This window comes from Pleurodeles waltl, chromosome 4_1 (genome assembly GCF_031143425.1).
Source record: "Pleurodeles waltl isolate 20211129_DDA chromosome 4_1, aPleWal1.hap1.20221129, whole genome shotgun sequence".
Taxonomy (NCBI): Eukaryota; Metazoa; Chordata; class Amphibia; order Caudata; family Salamandridae; genus Pleurodeles; species Pleurodeles waltl.
Window position 1 is genome coordinate 498,356,496 of NC_090442.1, and position 24,933 is coordinate 498,381,428.

The 24,933-nt window shown below is 41.0% G+C and overlaps 1 protein-coding gene across 2 annotated transcripts in view; it reads left to right on the forward strand.

The window, feature by feature from the left end:
- Positions 1–24,933, forward strand: part of CSRP2 (cysteine and glycine rich protein 2) — an 86,832-nt gene that overhangs the window by 24,009 nt on the left and 37,890 nt on the right. For both annotated transcript variants that reach the window (XM_069228793.1, XM_069228794.1), the window contains exons 2-3: positions 2,783–2,903; positions 21,080–21,248. In XM_069228793.1, coding sequence (XP_069084894.1) covers positions 2,792–2,903; positions 21,080–21,248 — 281 coding nt within the window. In that variant the 5' untranslated portion in view covers positions 2,783–2,791. The remainder of the gene's footprint in view (positions 1–2,782; positions 2,904–21,079; positions 21,249–24,933) is intronic.

Below are 24,933 nucleotides of genomic sequence, written 5' to 3' on the forward strand. Positions count from 1 at the left end.
CCTATATCTTTGGCACCGTTTGACGAATCTTTACAACATATTCCCCAAAAAAGTGTTGCAATACTTCTGGTTGCGCAGTGAAAGTTTTTTTGGGGTGACCCGTCAAGCAGGGACAGAGAAAAGGGGGCTCTAAAAAGGTGTGTTTCCCATGTTAATTTCCATAGGATTCTTTAGACACGACTACAGTCCGAACCACTGTACGGAACTATACCAAATTTGGAAGAAAGCTAGCTGTCGGTATGCAAATCATGCTTTTGCTTATTTGGAGTAAATCCGTTCAGTAGTTTTGGCGAAATGTAGGGAAATTCAGATTTGTATATCTCTGGCCGCAAAGTATTTGTGAATAAAGACGAGCTAATGCAGGGAAATGCACAGCTCTGATTGGCTGCCAACACTTCAAACCTTAAGCCGAGTCCCAGGAAAAAAAGTAAAAATAAAAGGGACCACGGTAGGGACAACATGAAGCAAAACAAAATGGGGGGGGAGGGGGGGGGGAGGGAGGAGGAAACAAGCGTAAACTTTTCTGCCCTTTTTATTTATTTATCTATATATCACCGCTCCAGGGACCACAACCTCCCCAGAGCTTCCTTTATTTATTTTATTTGTATGTGCAAGGGGGGGCACCCCTTACCCCTCCCCCCCCCCCCCGCTGCCCTGAGGATATCACCTGTTCAGGATTTCAATTTATATATTTATATATATATATATATATATATATATAGGCATGGGCACCCCACACCCTGGGTTTCACCTCCCCCCCGGGGCTTGTATTATAACATATGTGGGTGGCCCCACCCTGCTGACTTGGTGACAGCCACCTCCCCGGGCTTTCTTGTTAATAATATCTCTTAGCTTTCTTGAGGTGGAGGAAAGATGTAAAAGTGCACAGGTTTAAATGGGGGTTAGTAACCTGCTGTGTGGGGTGGGGTTAGGAGTGAGGCAGACATTGGATGGAGGCATGGTAAGGTAGTTGGCAGGTGGATGAGATGGATTTGCAAAGAGGTTGTCATTTGGCTGAAGAGGGGAAGGGATTGCCAGCTCAAACCGTGGCATCCAGCTAGAGATACTGCAGGTTGAGAAGGGTGAGATGTGGAGGCTGCCATGATGTCTTTGTAGTTATGTGCTGCAGCTGCTAACAGAAGTGAGTTTAAGGAGAGCTTCAGCATAGGGTGTAGAAAGGTTCCACTTATTCGTATTTGGGAAGGAAGTTAAAAGTGCATGTTTAAACAGCCTGATTAAGGAAGAGGCTACCACCGTCTGAGCTCCATGGGCTGTCAAAAGTGTGTTTTGAATACATATGTTCAACCATATGGGGGTTGACGAGCATGTCGTGCAAATAATTAGAAGAGCATTAGGGACTATTACTATAACCCAGGACTAACCCTTACGCCCAATCAACAAAATTTGGGTAAATCATAATGGTTCTGTGGGACTCTCTCCAGACGAGCATACCACATACAATCTAATCTTACAACATGCATTTACTTATTTGACAATGTACTAGAGAGCCATTCTTTGTAAATGTACTAGTTGTAAATAACGTGTGATCATAACGCCATCAGTAGGGCTGATGGCGTAGTGCACAGTGGTAACGTGTGACTTATAGACAGTCACATGTGACAGAGCTGTCACAATGATTGCCGTTATCGAGGTGCAGTTCAAATTTTTGTATCTTTTGTACTAAAAAGTTATTTTGGGACAATCCTGAGAATCTGTCAACGTTTTGTCCCTATGTAAAATATATATATATATATATATATATATATATATATATATATATACACACACACACATACAGGTCTTAGTAGGACATGCTATCAAATTAAACAACTGTAATCCAAAAAGAAGAGGGCCCATAAACACAATTTCCCAAGGAGACAATTTTCTGTTTGCATTATATCTACATACACCTTGACCCATGATGGAATTGACATCCTTATTAGAGAGTTTGGCTTAGTTATCAAAGAGAAAACAGGACTTCAACTGATATTTACTTCCTATCTTCATCCCATAGTATGCCAGCAGAGAGTCTGGTTCTTGAAAACGGGTCTTAAACAGGTGAGTGAGCTGGAGAAATAACTACTCAACGTTCAGCATTCCAAAGTTAGAGAAAATTTACTCATCAGCTCTATACAGCAATACAGAGAGAACCATAAAACCAGCAGATGGATGGATGGGTGGTTTTTTGTGGGGCGTGGGGTGGGCGTAAGGGTTGATAATGGCCTCTAACATATATATAATTTAACCAAGATGGCAACATCTTGGTCACTTTTGATGTAGATACTGTGTACACAAACAGCCCCCTAGGTGCAGCCATATTAACTATACTAGAATCCAACAGGAATGTTGATGGGGCTCCTATATAATTCATCCTACAGTTAACAGCATTGGCTCTCACTAAGAACTATTTCATGTTCAAGAAGGAATATTTTATACATAATAACATTTGCAACAGGCACATGATTCACACCGTACGTATAGATTGTTTGTGGTAAAAACTGAGGCCAGTATTATTCCATGTGCTGCTAATCCATACAGAGAAAATGTATTGAGAAGCATCCTTCAAGAGGCAGTATCTTTGACGCAATGCTTACATGATTTAAGGCGTGTGCACTGTGCTGTGGAAACCATTACAAAGAAGACCAAGCATGTTCTTCATAAGAAAATATGTAGTAAAGCAACATTTTCAATAGGAGTTAGATAAATTGGTGTGCTCTGTTTTTAATGCCTTATATATATATATATATATATATATATATATATATTTATTTTTTTTCCACAGTGTCAAGAAATGCCTAACTGGGGAGGTGGTAACAAATGTGGCTCCTGTGGCAGGACAGTTTATCATGCTGAAGAGGTGCAATGTGACGGGAATAGTTATCATCGATGCTGTTTTCTTTGTAGTAAGTAAAAGTCAGCTTATTACGTTGCCCTTGTGATAGGCTTTTTTTTAGCTTGGAGTGACTATTTGTGAGACTGAGAACCATGATGTGGGAAATGAATGGCTAAAGACTCCCCTGCCTTTAAACTGGTCAGTGGCCCATTCCAACATTGATAACGGAATCTCTGCTGGAGAAAAAAGATGCTCCTGAAGAGTGTGTTGGACACAAACCTAATTGCATATTTCACAAATTTCTTATCTGATCAGTATGTAAAACCCATAGATTTTTAGTCCGTATATTTGAACTAGTGCTTCACAAAGCCAATGCGCCTTGCCTTTGAGACCTATTGCGTTTCCAGCGGTGTTAGCAATACTGTAATCAATCCTCTGTGATGTGCATCATGGCTAAAGAGCACAAAAATGGCCTATCACACGTCTGGTTGCAGCCTTTTGTAGGCCTGTACCTACAAAAGTTATGTGGGCATGAAGGAACATGGAGGGTACAGGTAGTGGGAAGCAACACCGAGCATGAGTTAAGGGGGTGTCAGCAGAACAGGGCAGAGGAGAGCAATGTGGACTGCTAGTAGAGAATAGCACACAGGCAAGAGACCAAAGTGGAGCTGGGGTAGAAGCAACAGGGTGAGAAAGCAACATGAAGAGCACACCACAGAGAGGGCAGGAAGAAGCACACAGGCAGAGGAGTGTGGCAGAGGGGGAAAGAGAAATACACGAGTGAGACAGTTGGAAAACCTGTGCACTCTCAAAGAGCACTTAACCAAAAAGAAAAAGTAGTGCCTCAAAAGTAAGCAGCGGAAGGACACAAATAATGAGAACCATGTTTCAAGGGGTGGACAAACGCAAAAAAAACACAAACAAACATATAGTAAGCAAGCAGATGAGAGTGACCAAGCCAACTAGTGGTAAGCAATGGGCAGACTGTAAGCCCACTGTAAGCTGACAGTAGGTCTTTTCTCAAACGGCCTGTGAGGTCTGTTCGTTGAGACCTAAAAAGGATGTAAATGTAACAATTTTTTTTTTTTTTTTTCTTTTTTGTGGAGGGTAGAAGAGTACCTCCCTTTTTACTGCTGAGTTGGTACTGCACATTTTGCAGGGCTGGCTTTATCTCTTTATTTAATACTCTTTCACATTTTTATTTTCCATTTTTGCAGGTAATTCTAAATATATTCTGTAAATGGTATACAAAACTGTTACTGATTGGTACTGCTCTTTTTTTGCCACCGCATTTTTATTTTAACTTTTCAGGCTAGTAAATGTAAGCTAAACACTTTGTGCTTGACACAGTAAATTGCCTTTTGTATACATTTTCCTTGCCCAGCCCTTACTTACGAGGTGCATCTACTGCCAAGTGTGGAAACTCTAGTCTTCGAATGCTAAGTATGTAGGCTGTATCCACCCACCACTCTGTGTAATCAAAGGTGATGTGCCTCTTACAGTCCCCTGGTTTAGCTGGGTCATAAGCAAGACTGACCTCATGAAGCACCGATGACGATACTTGCCAGCTCTACAGATGCATCTCAAAGTTGCACTGGTGATGAGCATATTTTCACCAGCAGAAACGAGAAGCTGACCATTAGGGGAATGTAAGGGGAGGGTTTGGGCCTCTGGCTGTAATCTTAAAATTAACAATCACTTTGGAAAAATATTATTGCTTTGGTATAGTATAGCTTTCATAAAAAAAAAAAAAAAAACTCACTTATGTTAGACTGTTAGAGTATTGTATAAATGAATGCAAAAAGGACAAATATTTTGATGTCGGTTTAAATTGTGTGCAAAAAGTTGTGAACACGTGTCCTTGTTTCCAGCTATCATGGTTCCAACTATGCACGTGGTTTTACTAAAATTCGGAGAGATCAGTAATGGCCTCAGGGAGGCGGCCCAAGAGTGTTCTTATAATATGACTCCTGATTCTAAGAATAAGCTTGATCCCTTTTGTAAATTGACTGCTGTTTTGGAGATATATGTTGACCATTTCTGGCAGCATTATCATTTCTGGGACATATGCCAACTGCTTTCGAGCCTGCAACAGCAATTGTGGGGAAAAGGCTGGACATTGGCATTTGAAAAATGTAATTTTTTACGAAGACCTGCCTTGGATACCTTTTTGCTTCCATGTAAAGTTGTGTGTGATATTACTTATGTAAACAATTTCTTGTAGTGTGCATGGTACACCGTAAGGGATCCATTGGTACAAATAATCTGTAAGGTTTTTGCAGGCTAGAATTAACACAGTGGCGTTATGGTTGCGTATTTAAAACAAAAATCATAACTACTGAATTCAAGGTCAAACTAGGACCAGGCACAGCTGCCACTGAATGGGGGTGGTTAGGCGGGGAGTTAAAAGAAAATACTTACCTTTTTCCACCGGGTCAGTCTCCTCCGTCGTCTCGTCCTCACCACCTGGGAGCACACAGTCTCCCAGACTCCCCTCGGCCAATCACAAAGCTGCTGTCATGAGCACAACAACATCTCAGAACCTGGTGTGGACGCCCTGCTTCGCCGCTCGCAGAGGGAGTGTCGCCCAGTGCACTTTCTCCTCCTGGCTGTTCAATACAGCCGAGTGGAGAAATGCAGAGTGCACATGAGCACTTAAGGTGCACACACCACTCTTCCCCCCCCCCCCCCCCCACCCCACACCATCCTCCTGCCTCAGCTAAAAATAAAATTATAATAACGATCTGTTATTATCATTTTATTTTTCTTCTGCCTTAGCTGAGAAGCCACCCCTGACTGGGACAGAAAATAAGCCTGGGCAACAAAATAGAAGTGGTCCTTCGTTAGTAAATCAGAAATATGAAAAAGTGTCCCACTTTTTCAAATCTGGGCTGATTCGAACGTGTGGACACTGGTGTTCTGTAAGATATTGGAGAGAACATGTATTTTTCTCTTGCAGCAAGCAATGTTTGGCTTTTCTGTTGATTTCCCAGAGAATAACAATCTGTCTCAACAGTGCCTGAACAATTAGCGTTGCCAATGTGGAATGCTTAGCTGAAACTGTCTGGACCGCATCCTTTGAAAGTGTTCACTGGGGGAACTGAGGTAACCAAGTATACAGTTTCTTCAGGGTTTAGTCCATTTTATTGAGTAAGTCCAGTATACAGAAGCCTCATCCTGTCAGCAAGACCTTCACCTCCAACTGCCCATCTAAGGAACTTTGCTAGATCCCTGGTATTCCATAGCCCGATACAAGACGCGAGGCGCAGACAGTGGAGATCGCGCTTGCGCACAGGGAAAACCTTCTCTTTCTGTCTACTGATACAAAGCGCGAGGCCTAGATGCTGCGGAGAGCTGCGCGCGCACAGCGTCCCTACGCGTCTCCAAAACAACAAGAGGACGCGCAATAACTCTACGTGTCTCCAAGACAACTAGGGGGTGCACACAACGCTCTCGCATGTCTCCCAGACAATGAAGAGACACTTGTAATCGTGTCTCTGTGTCCCTCTAACGCAACGAGGGTACAGCGTCTTCATACGTCATTTGACGAGGAAAAACTTAAATTTGTTGCACAGGGATTTCACCTTCATTTAACCAACGGGCGCAACGAAAACAAATACATGACATTGGTTTCTTACAAAATTCTGAGGCTGTGAAAGGACTTTAGAATTTCTATCAAGTAGAGTGAATATGTATACATTTTATTGTTTTGTTTTATATGGTAAAGTACAAACTTTCTTATTAATTGAATACTGGTATATGATTAGCCTATGTCTTTGTTAGCATATATTTAACTACTACTTAAGAGTTTTCAACTCCAGCACACGAGTGTAACGTCAACATGCAAAACGTACCAGCGGCACCCTTCTTCTTAGTATCTCCTGGGGAGCCCCCTATCAAATGGCAGAAGTGGAAAAAGGTGTTTATGAACTACGCAAAAGTCTGTGGCACGTCTTAGTGCGGAGAGGAAGACTTCCTTGCTAATGCACTGTCTAGGCACAGAGGGACAAGAAATATTTGAAAACCTGCCTGAGTTATCAGACAGTGACTCCACTGGCCTCAATTAATATGAGATTTGTATCAAAAAACTCGATTTACATTATTTACCCAAAATCAACAAGATGACACAATTGAACAATACATTACAGCACTACGTGGTCTGGCCACTAACTGTTCTTTTGGTCCTTCTTATGAAGAGCGCCTAAGAGACCAATTCATGTTGGGTTGCTCGTTAGAAAAGGCCAGAGAAAACATGTGGCAAAAAGATAATTCTTCCTTAGATGAAGTGCTCACTATGGCTAAAGCCTGTGAACACTCTAAGAACTGTGTCCAGATTTTGAAGAATCAGAATGTAACTACATTTAATTACGACATGGAAGAAGGGGGTTCTGTTAAAACTGTACATAATTGTAAGACAGAGTTCAAACACGTTAGAAGAATGATGTTAAAGGGATAAAGGCGTTTACAGGAAAATGTTTTAGGTGTGGCAATGTAGGTTATATGGCCAATAACAAGGAACGTCCTGCTTGGAAAGTATTGTGCAAAAACTGTGGTAAGAGGACATTTAGCAAAATGTTGCAAGTCAAAAATGGGTATTAAGAAGGTTAGTGAAGTAGATTATGAAGACACAAGTGATGAAGTAGATTTGGTAAATGAAGTAGATATCTTGCAGAATGAGAGTGGATCTTTGAATGGTCCCCTTGAAACAATTTTAGTGAATGGTGAAAGAGTAAAAGTTCTGTTTGATTCTGGAGCTAAAATAACTCTAGTTCCGAAGAGCTATTATGACCAACACTTTTAAAAAACAAACTAAGTTTACAGAAACCTGATATCTCTCCCAAAGGTTATGGCGGTGTGCCAATCAAACTACTTGGGTACTTTTGGGGTACAATTGAGTTCAAGGGACTTGTGATCCCAGCAAAAGTGTATGTGTTATTGAAAGGAGATTCCTTGATAAAGCTGGTTCCACCAACGTGATTTGCGGGTCTATCGTGACCCGAATGAGGTTCCATCAGTACTTAAGGATTCTCCTACTGTGGGCCAAGTCGAAGAACAAGGGAAAACATGGATAGACAAATTCCCGGAGGTTTAAAAAAAATAATAATAATAATAATTGGCTGTCTAAATAATTATCAAGTTTGAAACCTGGAGCTCAACCCAAAATAGCAAAGTTAAGGTCAGTTCCTTTCACTGTCAGACATAAAATGAAAGACGAGATAGATAGGTTACTCTCTAGTGGTATAATTCAAGAAGTAGAGGCTTCTGAATGGGTGGCCCCGGTGGTCATGACCAAAAAGGCTAATGGAGAAGTAAGGCTTTGTGTAGATCTAAGAGAATTAAATAAAGCTGTGGTAGTGGACCACCATCCTCTTCCCAACATTAATGAAATGCTGTGTTCTCTTAATGGTGCGAAGCACTTTTCTACTCTCGACCTTTCCTCTGCATATCATCAGATAGAATTACACCCTTCTTCTCAAGATCTCACAACTTTTATTACCCTTTTTGGTACCTTCAAGTAGCTCAGGGTGCCTTTTTTGGCTTAATCTCAGCAGCATCTGTATTTCAAAGAGCACTTGAAAAAGTATTAACATGGGTGGAAGGTGTTAAGATCTATCAGGATGACATTTTAGTATATGGAGATGACTTAACTGTTTCCAAACTCTTGTGTTTAGTTTTGCACCGGTTGGAAAGCTCAGGTCTAACTCTGAAATTTGAAAAATGCAAGTTTAACACCTCTACAGGGAGTGCAGAATTATTAGGCAAATGAGTATTTTGACCACATCATCCTCTTTATGCATGTTGTCTTACTCCAAGCTGTATAGGCTCGAAAGCCTACTACCAATTAAGCATATTAGGTGATGTGCATCTCTGTAATGAGAAGGGGTGTGGTCTAATGACATCAACACCCTATATCAGGTGTGCATAATTATTAGGCAACTTCCTTTCCTTTGGCAAAATGGGTCAAAAGAAGGACTTGACAGGCTCAGAAAAGTCACAAATAGTGAGATATCTTGCAGAGGGATGCAGCACTCTTAAAATTGGAAAGCTTCTGAAGCGTGATCATCGAACAATCAAGCGTTTCATTCAAAATAGTCAACAGGGTCGCAAGAAGCGTGTGGAAAAACCAAGGCGCAAAATAACTGCCCATGAACTGAGAAAAGTCAAGCGTGCAGCTGCCACGATGCCACTTGCCACCAGTTTGGCCATATTTCAGAGCTGCAACATCACTGGAGTGCCCAAAAGCACAAGGTGTGCAATACTCAGAGACATGGCCAAGGTAAGAGAGGCTGAAAAACGACCACCACTGAACAAGACACACAAGCTGAAACGTCAAGACTGGGCCAAGAAATATCTCAAGACTGATTTTTCTAAGGTTTTATGGACTGATGAAATGAGAGTGAGTCTTGATGGGCCAGATGGATGGGCCCATGGCTGGATTGGTAAAGGGCAGAGAGCTCCAGTCCGACTCAGACGCCGGCAAGGTGGAGGTGGAGTACTGGTTTGGGCTGGTATCATCAAAGATGAGCTTGTTGGGCCTTTTCGGGTTGAGGATGGAGTCAAGCTCAACTCCCAGTCCTACTGCCAGTTCCTGGAAGACACCTTCTTCAAGCAGTGGTACAGGAAGAAGTCTGCATCCTTCAAGAAAAACATGGTTTTCATGCAGGACAATGCTCCATCACACGCGTCCAAGTACTCCACAGCGTGGCTGGCAAGAAAGGGTATAAAAGAAGGAAATCTAATGACATGGCCTCCTTGTTCACCTGATCTGAACCCCATTGAGAACCTGTGGTCCATCATCAAATGTGAGATTTACAAGGAGGGAAAACAGTACACCTCTCTGAACAGTGTCTGGGAGGCTGTGGTTGCTTCTGCACGCAATGTTGATGGTGAACAGATCAAAACACTGACAGAATCCATGGATGGCAGCCTTTTGAGTGTCCTTGCAAAGAAAGGTGGCTATATTGGTCACTGATTTGTTTTTGTTTTGTTTTTGAATGTCAGAAATGTATATTTGTGAATGTTGAGATGTTATATTGGTTTCACTGGTAATAATAAAGAATTGAAATGGGTATATATTTTTTTTTGTTAAGTTGCCTAATAATTATGCACAGTAATAGTCACCTGCACACACAGATATCCCCCTAACATAGCTAAAACTAAAAACAAACTAAAAACTACTCCCAAAAATATTCAGCTTTGATATTAATGAGTTTTTTGGGTTCATTGAGAACATGGTTGTTGTTCAATAATAAAATTAATCCTCAAAAATACAACTTGCCTAATAATTCTGCACTCCCTGTACTATTGAATATTTGGGACATGAGATCTCGGGGAAAAGAGATTCTCCCTAAATCGGCTTTAGTTAACACGATCATAAATATGCCAACTCCAGAAAACAAGGAGGAACTAGTAAAATTTCTTGGGATGGCTGAATTTTATAATAACTTTGTACCACAATTTGCTGAGAGAACAAGGAACATGAGAAGTCTATTGAAGGGTAGTGAATTCTCCTGGAACGATCAATGTTCAAATGAGTTTCAGGATATTAAATGTTTCCTACACAGTGCAGTTGATTTAGGGAGCTATGATCCCATCCTCGTCGCCAAAATGAGGTAACCAAGCATACAGTTTCTTCAGGGTTTAGTCCATTTTATTCAGTATAAGTCCAGTATACAGAAGCCTCATCCTGTCAGCAAGACCTTCACCTCCAACTGCCCATCTAAGGAACTTTGCTAGATCCCTAGTATTCCATATTCTTAGAACTGTCTTGCTCACAGGAATGAGAGTTTCCGATAACAACAACGTACATACACAGTGCTTAGCAACAAGTAACTTAATACAACAGTCAGAATACAATACCACAGGAACCCATATCTCCATTGCACCTTTATGGTGCTAATTAAGGGACAGAAGTTCGACCTTTTGTTTTGCGTCTCCCAATTTGCAATTCGTTTGTAAATTGCAAGGTGCAAAACAAAATGTACAACATTGTTAACCACACTGTTTGCGATTGCCAAACATTTTCGCAGCCATTCACAATGTTATGATGTAAGCTTGGCACAAGTACGTTCTAAAGAGAATTTGCGGCAGGGAAAGGCAGTTAATGTTTGTTCCCTGGATTGGATCGACACCAGGGCATGTACTGCAATAAAGCCGGAAGATACAGTTACCTGTGTCTCAGTGTGTTTATTGATGGAGCTCAACATTTTGGTGACGATTGAGCTTGCTATTTTTGATATAGTACACTACCTGGTTGGTCCTAATGGAGCAGTCGTGGAAGTTTGTTTGCCTGTCATCCTGTTGTGACCTCTGAGTCCTGTGGTACATTTTGGGCAGGTATCTGATGGTGACCTGTAAATCCTGTGGTACGATTTGGACAGGAATTTTAAACTGGCACAGCACACTTGGATATACGAAGTTTAGCTTTTAGTACTGAGCACTGCTTGTACTTTGCATCTGCGGTGGCTCTTACAGTGTATGTGCTGTTAAACCTGTATGTCTCACTTCGGTGTTGTTTCCAGTTTTCCTCTTGTACTGTTGGTGAGGAGATGGTAAAGACGATGAGGGAGTAACTGCCAGTGTCTCGCGTATGACTTGGAGTATAGAGGTGTGTTGCGTACACATTGTCGTGGCCGTTGCGTGCTTGTAAGCAGCGAGGAATGGAGGATCCTACGTTATAGCACGTCACTGAAACGCGACTTGTGTGGATGCACTTGAACACCAATTTAAGTGAGGCAGGCTGGTTTGGAGATCTGCACGCCACTCGTAAGAGAATTGTCACATCGTATGTCACTGGATTATATCTTGTGTTGGAATCGTAAGTGTTGCAGGTCCAGTTTGCTGATCTGCATAGCACTCAACAGGATCGCATATCAGGACATGCAATGTTTTGCTAAAGTCTGGTGTTTTTGATGTGCTGTGAGGCAAGTGAAGTACAAGACGACTGAAATCCTCATACTGTGTGAAGTGTTTTGTGTAGATCTTACTTGGTAATCTGCACACCCTACTCGGTGATCTGAACACCTTTTTTTAGTATTTAAACAAAAAAAATCTTGGTGATTTACACATTGTTTCCTTTTTTGGCCTTGAGGAGTGCAGATTTTTCTCACTGCATACCAATATTTGAATTTATTTACCTGTGTTGCTTGCCATTTGTAAGAGAAGCCCTTGTGGTGGTAGAGTGTTTGTTTGCCTCTTTCTTGCCGCTTCCTACTTTTTTATAACATAATATACGTAGTATGGCGTCTCAGGGTAACATTTTACCCCACCTCTTTTTACCTTAACCAGGGTCACCTGCAATATGTTGGGAAGATTGGGTGGAAATGTTAGAGAATTATGTTGTGGTGTTGGATGGACAAAATCTTTCTGCAGCGCGCAAGAAGGGTGTATTGTTGAGTACATTGGGTTGTGAGGGACCATGCATTTTTAAATATTTACCTTTTTGCCTTAGGACCAGCTATTGAGAGATTAGAGATTAGAGAATAGGTTTGCAAAGGAAGTAAACTTAATAATGGCTAGATATATGTTTTGCAAACAACCTCAAAGGGATCTTGAAAGAATCAATGAATTTGTAGCCAGACTAAGAGTTGTCTGTTAAGAGTCGATTTGGAGTCATGACGGAAGAGGTTATATGTGATCAACTTATTGTGCAGTGCTGGGAAAAGAAAATTCAAGAGAGGTTATTGGCAGCAAAAGATCCCACATTGAAAGGAGCTGTTGAAATGGCAAAGGTTTTTAAGGAGTCATAGCGTTGTATAAAAGAATTGAGTAGAAGAGAGAAGTCTTATGATATCTCGGCTGTGGGAAATCTCAATGTGGTATCCAAAAGGATGGGGAGCACTCCTACCAGTGTTAAAGTGAGATAATGTATTCGATATGGTACTATGTACCATATGTTGGATTTTAAGAAATGTTTCGCAGCAAATAAGGAATGTAGAAAGTGTGGCTACAAAGGCCACTATGCGAGGATGTTCAGGGATACTAGCAAAAGTGGCAAAGAAACAGTCTAGGGTCAGTGTAGTAGAAGAGATGAGTGAATTTAGTGGCAAAGATAGGATTTTAGTGATTGATCAACAGGTCTGGGTGGAGATACTAATGTGACTGGTGCGGGAGACAAAGGAAGGGTATGCAGACCCACGGCAAATTTTGTGGTGTATGGTTATGAATGAAAACTCATGGTTGATTCTGGTTCACTTTATACCTTTATCCCAGAGAAGATATTCAAAGCTCATTGGAAGGATGTAACATTGTGGCCTAAGGATATTAATCTGTGTGGGTATCAGGGAGAAACAATTGCTATTTTGGGATATATGGTGGTGAACATGAGGTATGATATGAGTTCTATAGAAGGGAAAGTATATGTGTCGGTGGATGGGCCTTCTATTTTAGGATAGATGCATGTTTGATTTAAATATCATAATTAATCCTAGGGCTGTAAATCAAATATTGGCTGTAGAGGATGTTCAATTAGATGATATACTGAATGCTGCTGAAAAGGTGAAAGGGAAAAGTTTAGGATGCCTAAAGAGTTATGTGCATGAAATAATGCTCAAAGAAGATGCGATACCCAGTCAGCACAAACTTCTTAGGGTACCTATGATGGTGAGGGCTGAAGTCCAAGAAGTACCTAAAGCTATGTTACAAGAAGGCGGCATTGAATCAGTTGAGGTGTCTCCATGGATATCTCCAGTGGTTATCACAAGGAAATCTGATGGTCTTAAAAGAATCTGTGTTGAGTTAAGATCACTGAACCAGAACGTTGTTGTGAACACTTATCTCCTTCCCAATATTAATGAATTGTCTGCTGCGAAGGGTGGTAAGTACTTTTCAAAACTTGATTTGAGGAGTGCTTCCCATCAAATTAAGTTGCATGAAAGTTCCAAACCTTTAACAGCCTTTGTAACTTCAGAGGGAACATTTCAATTTACTCAAATGCTATTCGGACTTGCATTGGCAGCGAGTGCATTTCAAAGAATGAGAAGTATGTTTGCGGAGGTAGAGGATGTTATCTCTTTCCAGGATGACCTTTTGGTCATGTGGGAGACTATTAAAGAGCATAATGTCATTTTGAAAAAAGTATTGAATTCTGGGATAAGCCGGTTTGTGTTTGAATAGAGAAAAATGCACATTTTTAATTGAACGTATTGAATACCTAGGATACACTATATCCAATGGAAATGTCAAACCTAAAAAATGTTTGCTGGAGGCAATCAGGCTGGCACCTCCTGTTGATAGAGATCATTCCTATGTTTGATAGAGTACTATTCAAAGTTTGTTGACAACTTTGCTGATCAGACAGATGTTGAGGAAATTGTTGTCGCCTTCTTCTTAATTCTCACATATGATTGTACCTTCAAATATGTGAGTTCAGCATTTCTGCAGTACAAAAAAACAAAACCTCTTTTATTTGATTAAGTAGATTCAAGTTTGCTGCATGCATCAGAAGCATCTAGCCCACATACCCATGAGGTCTAGCCCACATACCCATGAGGTCTAGCCCACATACCCATGAGGTCTAGCCCACATAACATAGGACTTCTTTTTAGTTTACTAACAACATTGCCATCAGAGTAGGAGTATTTCTCAGTTTAATTAAACACTCATTTGTAATAAATATATTACCAAACCATGATGTGGTAACATATTGTCATCTACACACAGTAACTTTACAAGAAATTTCCAAAAACCTCTCCACTAACTTGCAGCTTTACTGATAAAACAATAGAGTATTAACAATGTGTGAACACTGGGTTTCAGAAAACATATAATTTGCACATCAACATGTAAAGTATTATAATTTGTTTTCATCCTATTAAAATATGTTTTCATCACACAAATATATAGAAAAGGGCTTTCACAACTACTGAAATATATTTTGAAATGTTTGCACAGTTGACTTAGTCATTTAAATGTTGTGTGTTAGGAAACACCTGACATGCTATATCCTTTTTATTTTACATTCTAAGCAGCAGGTCAAACAGCTCATCCTTACAAAGTCCTGGAACTCTGCAGTCAGAAGGAAAATAAATTGTAAGAAAAACTGACTCTTGACCTCTGTCTGTGAACACCGAGCAAATGAGACATAAGAACAAGATTTAAAGGCATCTTTTACTGCCCCTCCACTTTTCAACTGAATAGAACACCTGTTCAGTGTCAACTCTCCTAAAGGGACAAGTAACTAATAAAAATAGCTCGACCTGATCAAATAAGACTTGCCAAAGCGAGTGGTTGAGTGGATTTTGCGAGCCCTGGACGGTGGATGCCAGTTCAACTGGTTTAGGAGCAGTACTTTCCCAAGTACATGGAAGTAATAAGAAAACAGTTGCATTTGCTTCCCGCACACTTACACGGGCGGAGAGAAACTACTTTGTGATAGAGTTTAGCTGCTGTTTGGGGTGCTGAATAGTTCAGGGTGTATCTGTGGCATTTGCAATTTATTCTACGTAGTGATCACAAGCCTTTGTCTAAAATGTTTTCATCAGGCGGAGCAGGTAAAGGATCAGCTAGATTAATGGCAAGATTGCAGTAGTATCAATACAAAATGGTATTTGTGCAGGGATTGAAGAATGTACAAGCACTTTGTTTGTCCAGATTAACTCTTGAATGGGAAATGGTGGCTAGTCAGTCAGTGAGAGATGATGAAGAATGGGCTTTTGCCTCAATTCAGTATGTTGTAGAAGATGGTTTGGGTGCCTTTACGAAGTGGGAGTGGGAGGAGGACATCAGGTCAGACCTTGTGCTTAACGAAGTTATTAAAATGATTCGTAAAGGATCCAGGAGAGAAAGCTCTATACCGGTGGCTATGAGGTCTTACCTAAACATTTTTAATGAGTTGTCAGTTTGTGGAGAAAACATGGTAATGAGAGGTGATCGATATGTTCCACCTAGTGGCTTTAGGTTCAGATGTTCAACCTGACGCATGAGGGGCATTTAGGCCAGAGACTGAATAGTAGGAAACAAAGGTTTTGGTGACCAGGCTTGGATGGACAGATAAAGGTTTGGGGTGGAAAGATGTAGCATATGTAAGGAAAGTGAGAAAAGGTTGTGAGTAGGTGATACAAAAGAGGGCGGTCATATTGAAGATCTAGGGAAACCATGGAATACCATTTACCTTGATTTTATTGGACCAATGACTGAACTGGCGGTTGAGTTAAGGTATGCAGCTGTTATTTTGAGTGTGCATTCAAAGTGGCTTATAGTAAAGTTCATGAGAGAGATTGCTCAAATAAAAACCATAGAAGTTTTGGAGGAGATTTTTGAGGAAGAGGGTGTACCTCGGTACTGCTTACAGCTAATAGAACTCCGTTAACTTTAAAAATCCTGCCATTTCATTAGAAGTTATCAGGGATGATACATTCTTGCACTTCCTTATACAACCCTAAAGGTACTGGCATAGTTGAAAGGGCTAACAGACTAGTCAAAGGTACCATTCACATGGCCATAACTAATTGTGTCAATGTTTTTTTTTAATTCTTTTTTTTTTTTTATTTAAATCTCAGATGATATGGGCGTATCACACCACTATCCATTCTACGTCCAACAACTGCCCACTTCAGTTGATGAGGGGATGTTTAGCGGGCACCAAATTAGTCCTGTTATGGCTTAAAGAGTGGGTTCAATCTGGGGGTGAACGTATAGCAAGACCATTAAATATTTCCTGACTAAGAATAGGAGACTTGGTCAAAATAATATCTGGAAGAGTGAAGGGAGGTCTTTCTAAATTCAAGGGGGCCAGTTCATGTGTTGAAAGTAGGTAGGTATAATGTAGTGGTAGAAGGAGGTGAGAGATGGAATTTTAGGAAGGTGGCTTTGTATCATAGGGGTGGAGGATGAAGGATGTTCAGGTAAGTGTGCAGATGGAAGAAATAAACAGTCCAGTACAAGATTGGGTGAGGGTGAAAAAGATATGGGTGTCTCAAGTACTTAGTTGCAAAGAGGTTGTTCAAGAGATTTCCAATAAACACCATGACTTGAGTCCTAAGGTCCGTGAAAGAGGGTTGGATAGTTTTAAGGCTACGTGAGAATGTGTAGGCCGCATCCTATTTGGCTGACTATGTAAGATTGTGAAATAATGAGTACCGTGACTTGCTGTACTATTCAGTTATTTGTATCATTTCATCTTCAATAGAATGTGTGCGTATAGTTGTATAGCATATAATTTGTTAGGGGTGTTTTTATTTATATTTTAAATTGTTGATTGGGGTTTGTCTTGTGGGGTGTTTTTTTTTTTTTTTTTTTTTTTTTTTTTTTTTTTTTTTTCTTTCCTATTGTTAATATGGGGAATAGAGGGGGATGTGTTATGATGGAAGCTTGACACGAATACGTTTTAAAGAGAATGTGTGGCAGTAATGCATTCCAGGGTAAGGCAGTTGCTGTTTGTTGCCTGGAGTGGATCAATGCCAGGTCGTGTACTGCAATAAAGCTGGAAGATACAGTTACCTGTGCCTCGATGTGATGATTGACGGCCTTCCCGTTTGCGAATGGGTTAACACAAGTTTGAAATTGGTGTTAAATGAGATTGTTTTGCAACCGTGAATGCGGTTGTGAAACAATCATAAATCCCCCTGCGAGTCGCAATTAGGAAGGTACGCCCCTTCCTAATTGTGAGTCGCAATCCCTATTTTGTGAGTAGGTAACTGGATACCGACTCAAAAATAGAGATGGTACATTGTACAGGGCCATTTTGCAACTGCAAAATAGCGTTTTACATCGGCCCTAAATGTGTTGAATACAAAAACACCTTTCATGTTAGTTTAGCTGGTGTGCAGCATGGCTTTTGTTGCTTTTGATGGATGTGACGACACAAGCAATGTCAAGTTTCCTAGGAACCAGCATGAGTAACTCGTTCAGATCAGAATTCTGCCTTGCATTCTAGACTTGAATTCATGATTTTTTTTACTGGGGAATAACCGGACTAAAAGTTCCAAAATTCAAAGCAAAAAAAAAAAAAAAAAAACACTTGATGAACTACTTTCATGGACCTAGGAAACTTGAGGTCTGTATCCCACACACCAATGACCCTTTCTGTGTGTAGTCTGTTAGTTGCCTCTTGGTTCTCTTTCACTTCTGCCATGAACAGCTTCTCTCTCATGGAGTCCGAAACACAGTGGAACACTGTTGCATATAGTCCAGGATTTATAAGTCAAAAAAAGAAAATGGTATAGGAAAGTCGTTAGTGGTTACTTTATATATTCACGCATTTCAGTTATTTTTTTGCACCAAGATTGAATGAAACTATATCCGTTTTAAGACTATACGGGTGCCGTGGGCATTTGGGTATGGTGGTACTTGGAGAGTTTTAAATATAATTTTTTTGATCCAAAGATGCTGACTCATCAGAAGTGACGTTCAAAGGTTTCCCAGAGAAAAGACAACTATGATGCATGTTCACATAAGTTATCCACAAGCAGTCAGAAACCACACGGACACACCCACCCCAAGCAGTGTACGAGCCTCCTGCAGCAGATATAGAGGGAGGGTCCCATGATTCCTTCCATTCTCGGGGGACAGCACTGCCTAGATTATTAGGAAGTCTCCATTCCCTGTTTAAATCGGAGCCTACCTCAGGAGGAGGAATGTGCTGGCGAAAAGATCACACTACCTGTGTAACTCTGTAACAGCTCCATTTAGAGGAGTATTATTGAGGATTTGGAATTTGTTTCCATTTCAGATTTTTACTTTTTTTTTTTTTTGTATTTTTTTTTGTATTTTTTTTTTTATATGAAACATATATAATATTGGTACAGAAAAGTTGCGGGGATGTTAGGATAAATATAGATGCACATTACTGCACCATCTAGAGAGGGAAAGAAGTAGCAAGATTGGGGTGGTGGAGGAGGCGGAGCTTGTGAAAACACGAGTACTCCAATGGAGTGCTCCAAGACAGAGAAAAAAGTAGCTTTCAAAACTGGAGCAGTGAATGGACACAAGAACTTGGCCCGTGGTCTGGGGGAGGGACAAACGCAAGAAGAGGCATAACACAAGCATGCTATGGACAAACAGGAATGAAGGAAAGGAGAGCGGTGTTGGAGTAGACAAATGATAAGCTTATGGGCTGGCTTAAGTCCACAGATTGTTTAAAACATGTCTTGAAGAGCCGAGACCGAACAAGCCCACCAGACAATAAAACAGAAAAACAAAGAGCCAAAAAAACAAATCTACACACTGCCATGCAAGCCCATCTTTCACTGCCATATTTGCCCTGGAGACCAGTCTATGCCTAAAATGATTTAATTTGTTGAAGTGTGTGTGGTGTTCTTCCCCCCCCCCCCCCCCCCCCCCCCCCTAATATTCCTAACCCTGCAAGTGTTTTTATATTCAGGGAAAAATACATAGACTGTGGTAGCTAATCTGTAATTATCGTTCAGTAGGAAAAATGTTTTTGGGTTGTTAATAGAAAATATGCCTACAAGGAAAGATTTATTAATTTTATTTTTTTCTTGAAAAAACTTGTGAAGAGTAATCGAGGGCACTGTCCTGAACTTTTTTGAAGGTTCCAGACAAGACCTATTTTGGGGGGGGCCTTTGTACAGAACAATTTTGAATTTTATTACCCACTTCCTGCCAATTCTATCTGGTGTGATGCCAAACAACATTGACTTATATGTTAAACATTAACACGGTCACACAAAAAGCAGCTGAAAAGTGTGTTGCTTGGGTCCTCAAAAGCACTACGTGAAAAAATAGTGAGAAGTAGAAAAAGAGAGAGAGAAAAAAAATAAAAATGTTGAATTGAAGGCCGATATCGAGAGAAGGCTCACATTACCAGGGTAGGCCCATGGGGGCAGGGTGCCCTAGGCAACTGTCCACTCTGCACATACCATAAAACATATCTGGTATAATTCTGTCTTCCAGGAAATGCCTCTTTTAATGCGTGAGGGACTATTCTAAATGTAAAAAATAAACTCACCTATGCTGTATGTCACATTTAGTTGGGCTTTTTTTTTTTTTTTTTTTTTTTGCCCTATTTGTATTTCACATAGGAAGCAGCATTTTTGTTACTTTTTCCCATCATTGGCAAAGCTAGTAGGACAGGTGTTAATTTGTGCTTACACACTACAACTGTGAATGTCTGTATTTGCATTTGTTAGTTAAAGAAAAAAAAAGAGCGTTTGGCTTTGCCAGTTCTTTTATGAAAGTGCAGTCCATTAAAGACACGATAAATGGGTACTACCACAGCCACTTTGAAGACCCATTCTAATACTGCATTGAGAAAAATAATTGTTCTAATCGTTGAAAGGTATTGCTCCATTTTAAAAAAAAAAAAAAAAAAAAAAAAAAAAAAATACAAATTCCCCAAACAGTAATCCAATTTACAAACTCTTATTAACAACAAAGCAAGGACCCTTCCTTGTTTATCAGCAATGCATGGGAAAGGCTGCATTCTGGCGTGCAAATCTTAAATATGTTTAAAATCTGAGCCCAAATTCAAGTCTGGATCTCTGGCTCACAGAACATGGGTTAATTTCTAATTTCTTCTGCAGTGTATTGCAATACAAGCTGCTTCAATCCGTCAGTTCAGCAGCCCGTGTTATTTTGAGAGAGAGAAGCCTTAATTGTTAATTTAATTTGCAGCATAGTAACATCATACTTGACAATCTGCAGCACAGTAAAATGTAGATGGTAAAACAGCTGCTGCGACCAAACCTTAAAGTCCTGGTGCCAGCAGGATGCAGATGAAGGCAGTACCCAGTGGGCATAAGAGTGGTTGTACTTGGCAAGGCCTTCAGCATGCCCAGCTGCCACTGAGAGTGGGGGAGACTGCCAACAGGTTGCAGCCACACTTCCGCACCATGAACGAGATGTATTCTTGTGGAAGTTTGATGCCGGAGGGAAATGGAGCACAAATACTTTGATTAATTGTACCATTACAAAAGAAAATGCAGTTAATAAAAATCTATATTAGCACGCAAGGTTTGATATTAAAGTCGGTATGGTAAATCCCTGCAACGGCAAAATAAAACTCCGTAGAACATTGTTTAGAATACAGTTCAAAACCTAAAAACACAATATTTGTCAATTGTAGTGACTTAAACAAGAACATCATACACGTAATCTCTGATGTCCCATTTGGGGTCGGGAAAAGGGGTAGGTAGTGCAGCAGTATCGCCGATTGGTGGTGTTTTACAATATTATGAATATCCTCTGGTCTAACGTTCATCTTTTTTAATCTCCTGAAAAGTTCTTTTTATGTCAACTTTTTATATTTTGTTTTTCCTCTAAATGCACGTTTGTTTATGCTTTCAGTGGTCTGCAGAAAGAATTTGGACAGCACAACAGTAGCAATTCATGAGGATGAGATCTACTGTAGGTCTTGCTATGGCAAGAAGTATGGTCCGAAAGGTTACGGCTATGGACAAGGAGCAGGCACACTCAATATGGACCGAGGAGAACGACTAGGCATTAAGCCAGATGAGTATGTATACCCTTACTTAACAAGACCATATGGAAATGCATGTTACATCCTCCTTATGTGCACAGCATAGACTGTTAGTTCTGCTGTGGGTGTGTACTGCCTAGCTGTGCTGCAACATTGTTTAACCTGTAAAGTTGGAGGTGCACTGTGTGAATAAAGGACTTGCCTGCTTGACTAGCACTCTCCCTCTCTAGAGCGTTACTACACCCTAACACCTCTGAGAATCGATATCCATCAATTATTGACTACTTGCTTTAACATCTTGTCTCTTTTGGTAAGAGGGAGACCACATTTCCTTCTCCACTTTCCTGATTCTTTCGCAACCTATAAGCAAGGTGTTTGAGTGTTGCTGATGTTTGAAATTTGTGAACATATTAGATGGGTACACCTATAAAAGTCCCCTAAACAAATTGTGAGCGGAACCCTATGTAAATATTATTTTCTGAACATGAACACTGTGTCCTGTAAATTCTTCATGGACTAAGATGTTGCATAAAAATAGCAGATATTTATAGGTTACGAGAGGCAGTCACTAGTTCAAGGAAGTGAAGTAGGGTTTCTGTCTCGCTCATTAACCTTTTTGTTCCAAAGTGAACCACTTGCTTCGAATGCCTTTAAACTTTTTTTTTTTTTCCCTCACTTTAAACTGTTCCATTTTCACCAAGACTACTTTTCTATCCACTATCGACACTATTCTTTCTTGCTGCATTTAGAGATTATATGGCATGTTGCATATTTAACTTCTCGCTATTCCTTTTTTACTCTGCCTGGTATTTTACCTAGTCTCCTAATCTGTGCTAATTCCTTCTGTCCTTGTTTTGACAGCTGTTCATTTTTATTTTTTATTTTTATTACTTCAACACTTTTTGTGAGAAATTGGTTTACTAGCTGTGAGAAATTGGCTTGCTAGTTGGGGGGGGTGGGGGGGGTTCAAACTCTAGTCAAGCAGCAACCACAATTCTTGTAGGGTGAACTGCAGGCAAACTCAAAATGAACCTTTTTTTTAACTATCTAGTAGCTTGGCACACAAGTATCCAGGCTTAATTTGGAGGCAATGTGTAAAGTATTTATGTAGACACTAACAAAGTGAAAACCTAATACAAGAAAAATTCCACACCTAGCTAGAAAGAGTAAAATGTAATAAAGATTTGAGATCAAAATGACAAACAACCAGTAGAACCAGAGTTATGCAGTTGTAAAGGGTTGGGTAGAAATAGTGCCTAAAAGCATTACAATGCGAGGCGCGACTGTCCGGCCGCGTACGAGCTCCCGTCATGCTCCGCGGCTGAAACATCATCTCGGAAGGACGCGCACTCGCAGGCAGAGGCGTTCATGCCAGTGCTGTCCTGCTGCAACACGGAAAAAGACAAGTTCGGATTCCTGCTCCCACAGCTGCTCACCGCTTGCTGGGTTTGCCGTTTCTGAGGTTTCTTTGGAGGAATTTCCCCTCTGGCTTAGCTGGCTGTCAATGGAATTCATCTGTAGTCCTGAAGAGCCTGCGACTGCATGGTTGGAGTTTTTCTTCTCTCAGAAAAAGAGGACTGGAAACGGAGGTAGGGGGGCTATAGAGGGCATGACTTCTCACTACTGAGGGAGGATTTCCCTCTCTTTCTTAAATTGGACATGGAATAGGCTACCGGGCTGTGAGCATTCTTTGGTGTTGGTGTAATACAGTTTTAGAACTGGAAAAGTGGCTGGTTGGAAGGAAGCGCTAATTGGTACGAGGCTGGTATCCTTTTTTCTTTTTTTTTTTTTTTTTTTTTCTTTTTTTTTTCCAAAGCCTGTTGCGCTGGTAGGGAGAGGAAGAGGGCAGCAGGGCACGTGTAAGGGAAAGGAACAGCGCTGTATAATGCCTCGTTCTCCGCACTATCTCCAGGAGAAAGGACGCCATGCTTCTCGGGCTCCTAAAGCTGCCCGCACTGCTAAACCAAAGCACCCAGCCACACACTACAATCACCTCAACATGGATTTGTCTCCTAATATTGTTCCTCCACCAACTGTCGTATTACCTTCTAACGACACTTCTCCTCTCAGCTTACTGCCCTCTGACTAGCTCGCAAAATGCTGGTTCGGATTCTCTACTGGCAGAGGCTAGGAGCTCGGACTTGGATTCAGATTTAAATTCACAATCGATGAATAAGGCTAACCCACCTCTGAATCAATCGGCCTTAAACTGTAGCGTCAAAGCCACTTTCAGTCGGGCTCTGGATATGGGCGCAGGCTCCAAAATGCTCTATCCTCTGTTCTCTGGACTAGTGAAGGGTCAAAAGGGTGACGCTCCCGCATTGACTACTAACTCTGCCTCTGCTCCTCCAGCTAACTGCTCTCTACTAGATCTCTCTCACGAGTCCTGCGAGTCAGTTGCTGCATCAGGGATAAGCGCTACAGGTGGTCCCCTTCCCCCCCCCCCGAACTCCTCCGTTAATGGAACTTCTGAATTGTTCCAGGATCAGCTGAACTCTCAAATGGGCTTGTTTTCTCACGCACCTAGAGTCAAGGCAAGCTCCGATATTCTTTCGGAAAATCTGCTTCTTCAGAACTTGTCTGAGTTAAAAGCCTTGAAAATCTCACAAAATGAGGCAAATCAGAAGATGGAATCACAACTCAATTTATTTTTGAGCAATATACAGCAACTTATCTTATGTATCAAGGAGATTGAACAGCGAGTATCCGACCTGGAGGATGCTCACATCTCTGAGGAACCATCAGTGGCAAAATGTCAAGCTGATTTGTTACTCACAGATCCGGCTAGATGATGCTGAGAATCGCTCACGCAGATCAAACTTGAGATTTACGGGAATTCCTGAAGGGTGTGAAAACGGACAGACTGTCACAAACTTAATCACAGACCTTATTCTGCAGTATGTTCTCACTGAACGAGGCGATAAACATTTGGATCTTACGTTCATGCGGGTTCCAGCAGTACAGTCACCCCAAGCAAAGTATCCTCAAACTATCCTCGATAATTTTGGTGATTTTGGGGTCAAGGAACGTATTCTTCAACAAGCAATTAAGAGTAAAATACATCAGGTTCCTGGCGATTTCGCCTTTAAAACTTTTTCAGATATGTCTGTGGCAGCTGCACATCGAAGGCGAGAATTGAAAGGGATGACTCTGGCTTTCAAAAAAGCTGCTGCTCTGGCAGGACTTGTACAGCAATCCAAACTTAAAGTGTTTTATCAGGGACATTCTAATTTAATTCATACAGTTGATGCTGCTAAGACTTTTTGCATTCAATTCAGAAGCAGTCTGGGCAGAGGGTGGGGAGATGATTAAGAGAGGGGGATATGAGGATGGACTTGACACTGGGAAGGGGATTGCTCCTTCAGAAAGGTGTGTTTCATAGAGTGAAAATCAAATGTGTCTTTACGGTACCTACACTACAGTCCTTACCGAGTCTATGGTGAAGGGTGCCATGTCAAGGTACCCGATTAAAGAGGGGTACGGGGGTGACCATGTATTGCTCAGGCAGGTGGGCTCCAGGCGCTGGCCACCCGTGGGTGGGAGTGTGGGTTGGGTGTCGGGAGAGTTGGTATGGGGCGCAGGATCCTGGTTTTTCACACTAAATAGTAGCTATGTGCATTTCAGAATGGGGAAGGTTATAGAGGGGGTGATGTTAATTGGACTAGGTTTAGATCCGGTATTTTCTTGGCAATTTCTTGAACTCAATGGCAAGCTTGAATCG